The sequence below is a fragment of the Triticum urartu genome, chromosome 7A (assembly GCF_056163025.1).
Source record: "Triticum urartu cultivar PI428250 chromosome 7A, HENAU_Tu73, whole genome shotgun sequence".
Lineage (NCBI taxonomy): Eukaryota > Viridiplantae > Streptophyta > Magnoliopsida > Poales > Poaceae > Triticum > Triticum urartu.
In genome coordinates, this window is record NC_141879.1 from 268,358,076 (window position 1) to 268,365,543 (window position 7,468).

Genomic DNA, 7,468 nt, shown 5'->3' on the forward strand with positions numbered 1-7,468 from the left:
AAAATTTTTTCTTCTTTTCTCGTAAGTTGTTCTTCAAATTGGAGATTTTACCTTTGGGCTTGGAACTTGATTGGGTTGAAAGTTCAGATCTAGTTAACTGAAAATTTCATGTTCATTTGTTGAAAGTAGATCTGGTGAATCAGAGGTTAGTTTTTTATTTGATCGAGAGTAGTTATGATGAACTGAATGTTTGACCAAAAGTAGATCTGCTGAATTTGAAGTCAGATTTTCATTTGGCCACACATAGATCCGGTGAATTGGAATTTAATTTTCATTTGGCTAACCCATGTAAAATTTTCCCTTTTCTATTCTTTTCGGTTTTCCACCGTTTTGCAGTTGTTTTTGTTCGTCCTTTTCTCTCTCTCTTTATATCCATTCTTTTTCCTTTTCTGGCCTTATAGCAACTTCAACGCGATGACCCATTTCGTCTGCGCGCGTCCGTTTGGGTCGGCGCGGACAAAAATGTCGGCCCAACGCGCCGACCCAAACGGACGCGCGTCCGCTTTTCATCCGCCTGCTGACCCATTTCCGACCCATTTTTGAGCCAGATTTGCATCGGCGCGGACATGAGATGGACGCACGCCCACCTACTCCTCCCTCTGGCCCGCTGGTCGATGACGACCTCCATCATTTCCCTCCATTTCCCCCCAAAACCCTCCCACCCAGGCGCGCTCCCGCCGCTCCCGCCGCTCGCCATGAACGTCGGCCTCGATGCCGCCGCCGGCCTCGCTTCACTCGCCTTGTCCGGCATCACGACCGCCCCCTCCGGCAAAGGCAAGCCTCGCCCCCTGCAAGACCGCCATCGCGCCCAAGCCGAAGAAGAAGCTGACGAGCGATGAGTGGGCAAGAGAGTCAGCGAAGAGAAAGGGCTGGAGGCACGCGACGGACACGAGGGAGGAAGCCATCGCGATGGCCGCCATCGCCGCTGCTGCGCAGTAGGAGACCACCAATGCCCGCGTCACGGCGGCAATGAGGGAGGCGCTGGTGTACCTAGGGTTAAACCTTGGCCAGCACGACCTCGTCAACACCGCCGTGACCGCGGCTAGAACCGGCTCCTCTGGGTTTCCTCGGATGGTGCTGCCTGACTCACCCCACGCGTCGGCGACGCAACCGATGCCCGGCTTCCACGTCTACCCGCAGGCCTCCCGATTCTCCAGGGAGTGCTCGCCCGAGGTGAGCGTGGTGGCGTCTTCCACGCCCGTGCCCGTGTCCCATCGACCTCAACGCCACACCGATGGCCGATGGCTCGTCATCAGGAGGGGTGAGGAAACACGCGCGACACATGCCAGACAACGTGGTGCCGGGCGCATGCAACCTGTTCGACGGAATGCCGGCCTCCGGCAACGACGACTACATGCAAAACATCATCTTCGAGGGTGGTGCAGCGTCCGCTGGCGGTGTCGCCGTGGCCAGCTACGATCCCGAAGAGACACAAAGCCAGGACGACTGAGGGCCATTCACACCGTCCACCTTTGATCAAGATCAGGTCGCCTTCATGCATGATCAGGTCGGCCTGGACTGCTTCCCACTCGACCATGAGTTTTCAGACGACTATGGACAAGAGGAAGAGGATGAGTTGGACATCGAAGGGGAGTCTTTGTTCGAGGACGAGCTCGCCAACCAAGCCGCCTGGGGGAAGCTGAAGTGCAAGAGCAGGCGGACCAATACGTACACGGCGGCCGAGGACAAGCTTCTTTGTTGAGTGTTGGAGGGACATTGGGCAAGACCCCAAGACCGGCGCCGAACAAAAGGCATCAACCTTTTGGACTCGTGTCCATCGTGAGTTTCATGAGTGCAAGAAGTTTCCACTGTACCAAATGCAAAGCATGCGTGGATGGGTGTCCATTTCGAAGCGTTGGAAGGTGATCTAACAAGAGTGCAACAAGTTTTGTGCCACTCTTGAGAGCATCAATGCACACCCCGTGAGCGGCATCGGCATGCAAGACATGGTATGCCAGCAAGCGGCCCTCTTTTGTGTCATTCCGTTTATGCTTGCATGTCCATTTCCATATCCATTTGCCAATATGCTTGCATGCAATTCATTTGTAGGCATTCCAAGCTTTGAACTTTTGAAGGCATTCAAGGTCCAACGTGATGGCAAGTGCTTCAACCTCTCCCATTGTTGGAGGGTTATCAAAGACGAGGAGAAGTTCAAGGCGCAATATGCCGCCCTCAAGTCGCGTGGGGGGAAGAAGGCCGTGGAGGAGGAAGACAGCGAGAAGCCACGACCGCGGGGGAAGACCAACTCCAAGAAGGAGGACAAACGGGATGCGGCATCAAACGCCTTGATCGCAAGCGTGGAGGGCATGATGACCAAGAAGGACTCAAGGAAGGAGAAGCGCCGACGATACAAGGAAGAACAAAATGAACGCCTTCATGGAGATCCAAAGTAGGAGGCTTGACATGGAGGCGGAGAAGCAAGCCAAGATGCTAGAGATGGAGGCGGAGAAACAAGCCAAGATGCTAGAGATCGAGGCCGCCAACGCCAAGACCAAGGCGAAAGAAGTGGCTCTCATGAGCATGATGACGGGGGTGAAGATCATCAAGGTGGATCTCAACACCGTGTCGCCAAGAAAGAGGCCGTGGTTCGAGAAGATGTAGGTCGACATGCTCAAGTTTGACGACTAGTGATCTATGACGGCGAGCGCCATCCTTTTTTGTATTCCGGCAAGTGTGCTGGTATGACCACGGCCACGATGGCATGGTCGAACTCTCCCACCTTTTTTCTGTGTGCTGGCATGTGTGCCGGCCGTTGGCAAGTGTGTCAGCTGAACTGCGTGCTGTTTTTCTGAAGCTGGTATTGTATGCCGGCGCTGGTATGGTGCCGACATGAACTTCAGGCGATGACATGGCCGCCGGCATAATCTATGGCCGCGGGCCTTTTTCAAAATTTACGTGCGGACATGAAATGGGTCATCGCCATTAGACGCATCGCCTACTCAAATCTTAGAAAGGGCAGACGCCAAACGGGCGGCCGATCTAAACGGACAAAAAACGAACAAAGGCGTCGTCCGTTTAGGTCGACGCGTTAGCTGATATGATGATACTGATTTGTTATTTTCTGATGATACTGATTTGTTATTTTCTCTAATAGGAGAAAAATATATTGATTGGTTACTGTGATGAATGTTGATTTGTTATTTGCCTAGAGTATCCGTCGAGCATTAGCTGCCGTTGGATTCAGGTGCAGGTGTGAGCACTTTTTCTCATGAGCGGACAAAGATAACTCCATCCTCATGGTTGTCCACCAAACACGAGCTATTATACTCGCTGGTTCTGAGAAATTTACTCAAATTCTTTTCAGAAGCTCGCAAATTGAATTAGTATCGGGCCTTGATCTGTGAGGATTCAGGTGATGGTGCACCGCTTAGAATTCCGGCATCTCCATGTCGACGGTGTTCATCATCATCTTGTAAAGAAAGTTCCCCTCTCCCTTATTCATCGTCACTGATTTCTCCCCTCGGACGCCCTCTTCCCCACTCCCACTCGTTGTTCTTCTCTTCCCCGCAATTTCCCGGGCCGACGGCGACGGGGCCGGGGGCGGGGCGCATAAAGCAAAGGGCAACTGCCTACTGGCACTGGATTAGCGTCGATTAATTCCTCTTTTGTTCTTGGTAAGGAAACCCTAGCTTGACGGACGAACTGTTCTAGGGTGTTGATTTGTTTTTGGGATTCTTTCCTTGCTGTGGCAGTGAGCAATCAGAATCAAAACCTGAATCTTTCTTTCGTTGCCCGTCCAGCTAATCGCCGATTGATTGCTGCTTTGTGCCATACTAATAATTATTCTGTTCCATGGTCCGATTAGGTTCGTCTACTTCCGCGCGCAAGATCGGTCCGAGGCGCGGCGGCTAATCCCGTCGGAAAATCGAGGGTCCAACTGAAGCCGATATGCCCAACGTCAAGTCCGCCGCTGGTGCCGGTGCCATCCCTGCCGGATCCTCCGTCGGCGACGGCGAGGTGGAGGCAGGGTTCGCCAAGCTGCAGGGTGAGGATTTCGAGTACTACATGCAGACCTACTCCATCATGCTGGGCCGCAACAGCAAGAAATCCACGGTGGATGTGGATCTCTCCAGCCTTGGTGGGGGGATGAACATCTCGCGCCACCACGCGCGGATATTCTACGACTTCCAGCGCCGCCGCTTCGCGCTGGATGTCATCGGCAAGAACGGCTGCCTGGTTGAGGGTGTCCTGCACCTCCCTGGGAACCCTCCTGTTAAGCTTGACTCGCAGGACCTCCTTCAGATTGGAGACAAGAAGTTTTATTTCCTCTTGCCCACGAGGTCTATCTTTGCCTCGTTCGCTGCTCGGCAAGCCCCTGTTATTCCTCCGCAGATCCCGCCGCTAGCTTATGCGCGGCCAGGGCACCCTCGTGTGTCCGATTTCCATGACCGCTTCTCTGAAGGTGATTATGGCCGGGACAGTGATGACATTGGGAATGGTGTTGGGGAAGGTGGAATGAAGGGCAAGCTGAAGAGAACCAAGAAGTCTCCCGGAGATTTGGACATCTATGGTGGGCACAGAATCAATGTTGAAGCAATAGGAACATTGGGTGAAGGTGATACATTATCCTTGCTCATCGTCTTGTTTTTCTTCTAAAAGATATGCAGAGTTGATGATGATTTTGCACTCAAATTTAGCTGTACCTTTTCATGTGGTTATAGTAATATAATGATTAAAGATGATATGCCAACGTTCATATTAGAGACAGATATACACATTATAACGTAAATGTACTGTTACGGGAACTATCTATCTGTATAATTCTCTTATGGAACTCTGATTAGACGTTTACTGTAGGTCAGCATACATTATTAGTTGCTATTGCAAGTTTTATTATGTAAGAGCATTATGCTTTATTTATCATGATGTGTAAACATAACTGCATCTCCTATGTTGTTACCTTTAAGAGAAAAGGTAGCAGAGATGCAGTTATATTTGCACATCAAAAGATACACATCCAGATGCTTCAATCTGAATGTCTTGATGTTTTCCATTCTTAGTGTCTAGAGATAAATTAAAGTACATTATCTAGGCTATTTCTATCACTGTAGCAGCTGACATACTGTCAAGAACTATGAATAAATTGTACTCCCTCCGTTCCATGATATAGGTCTAGAAGCTGTTGGTGAACTTTGTTCCTGTTTGCAGTTCTGGACCTCGATTCCAAAGCTGTTACTGCATTCTGTTCATTTCAGCTTATTCCATTGAAAGACCAAAATCATTACCTTTTAACATGTGAGGAAGTATTTGTTTGATCTGAACTGAACTGACTTCTTTTTTTGCAGACAACAGATCAGAAATAAGATCAAGGGGTGACAAGGATGTGGACAACCAGCACCTTCAAACGGAAGAGAAGGAAGTCGTGTCATCTGTTGCGACTGTGTTATCTGACCTCTGTGGCCCCGGAGAATGGATGCCTATGAAAACACTCCATACAGAGGTTTGTCATGGAAAAACACACATATTTCGTATCTCACTTCTATGTTTAAGCTAAAGTATGCTATATTACCCCAAATTAGTCCAACCCGTCTTGTGTGAAACAACTGGATCTAACTCTGGCTTGGAAATTTTAAATGCACAGAAAGTAGCTTACTCTTTTGATACATTAAAGGGGCAAGGCGGTATCATCTCAGTTTAATTTTTTGAAATAGAATATCATTACAACTGACGACATTAACAAATGACTTATTGATTCAAAAGGATAATAACCTAAACTGCATTCTGAGAATATCATCTAGGGATAGAAGTCAGGTGCTAGCATCCCTGCCTGTCTAATACTCCCTCCATTCACTATTATAAAATGTTCTAACTTTTTTCTGAATTAGATGTATATGGACGCATTTTAGTGTGTTTGTTCACTCATTTCAGTCCGCTGTAGTCCATGTTGAAATATCCAAAACATCTTATAATAGTGAACGAAGGGAGTAGCTTAGTTGTATCCCGTAGGTGTATGTACAATAGCTTATCAAAACAACCATATAAATTCATGAAGGCATCCAGTTGTAGGCGCATGGGCTATAATAGGGCTTTTAGCATGTTAATGCATGACTCTGCCTGGTACCATCCCTCATTTGTCAGTTGTCACTCTGAACATGTTTTGCACTGAATGTTGTCGCTTGGGATTTGTGGAGCTGTGACTCACGGCAGAAGATTTTGTACTGATACTTACATAATCTTGTACAAGTAATGGGAAAGACTTGCAAGTATATCTTGTTATAGCTATCTTAAATTTTTCACTGTTAAATTTATTAATACTAGTGCTACATACTGGGATGTCCTTTCTATTCTGGTTCAGGTCACAACATTATCATGATTACTGATGTTGTTCTGCTTACCACCGGCTGCCAATTCAGAACCCCCTTGTTTTAGTTTCCCTTTTCTGATGATCTCCTTTTTCTTCACTCACCCAGCCATGTAAAAGCTTAGCAAACTGTTACAGTTACAATCAGTGTTTGCAATCTCTTAACCGTTTGTTTGGCTACTTGCAGCTTATGGACCAGTTTGGCAATGTGTGGCACCACAGCAGGGTGCGGAAGTACCTGACGGCGGATGACTGGTCGGTGATAGAAGCCAAGGGGAGGCCATGGTACGGGCTGCTGGGGCTGCTCAGGAAGTACCCGGAGCACTTCGTCATCAACACGAAATCCAAGGGCAGGGCGATCTCGGAGTTCGTCTCGCTGGTTTCCTTGCTCTCCTGACCAGCGAGGTGAGGCTGTCCCCAAAGCTTTGCTTGGGTTTTGTTCTGCATCCTTGCCGTCGCCGTCAGTCGGTCGGTTCGTTCATGTCTGGAAGGTCGAGTGGCGTCCTGATTTGCCTCTGCAGTTTTGCATCAGTTAAATGAACTTTGCTGTAATGTACTGTACACCTGGCTGGTTTCCTCCGTGTTTTTTACCTGTAGCTCTGTAGTGTGGAGAATGTTATGCGGAAACAGGACTTATAAGTAGTTTGCAGTTCGCTCCTCTTCAGGTTTAGTGTTGCCTCTTTGAACTACAGAACTTAGGGCGTCCTGAATCCTGATCGCGTGACATGGCGGCCGGCGGCAGCGACACTGATGCTGGGACCGTGGCGCCATTGTTCCCAGCAGCAGCCGTGTGGCACGCAGCCCTGTTATTTGCCGTGCCTAGCATGCTGGTCCATTGTTGTTGTGTTTTTTTTCCTGAGACAAGTGGTGGTTTTTGGTGGGAGCGAAAGGCAAACTCGTGCTGTCGGGTATGGGCCGTGGGAGTGGAGGCCATCTGGTACACCCCAGGCCCAGGAGACAGCCTCTTGATGCAAAAAACCTATTCTTTCAAGGAAAAGACCTTTATAATTCAGTGTAGTTCTTCACTGACTATTCTAGTGTAGTTTGACTCAAGTATACGTTTTCTGACGTCTCAGATTGCATGCATTTCTTAAATAGTATTGCACACTACTAACTAAAAAACTAGTACTTTACTGACAGGAAGTTAATCTTTACCTACTAATAAAG

The 7,468-nt window shown here is 48.6% G+C and overlaps 1 protein-coding gene across 1 annotated transcript; it reads left to right on the plus strand.

Annotated features, from left to right (window-relative positions):
- Positions 1-3,197: 3,197 nt before the first annotated feature.
- Positions 3,198-6,965, plus strand: LOC125520287 (FHA domain-containing protein FHA2). The gene is made up of 4 exons (XM_048685169.2): positions 3,198-3,614; positions 3,806-4,555; positions 5,286-5,440; positions 6,489-6,965. The coding sequence occupies exons 2-4, from the start codon at positions 3,889-3,891 to the stop codon at positions 6,696-6,698; spliced, it is 1,032 nt and encodes a 343-aa protein (XP_048541126.1). The 5' UTR covers positions 3,198-3,614; positions 3,806-3,888; the 3' UTR covers positions 6,699-6,965.
- Positions 6,966-7,468: the final 503 nt, after the last annotated feature.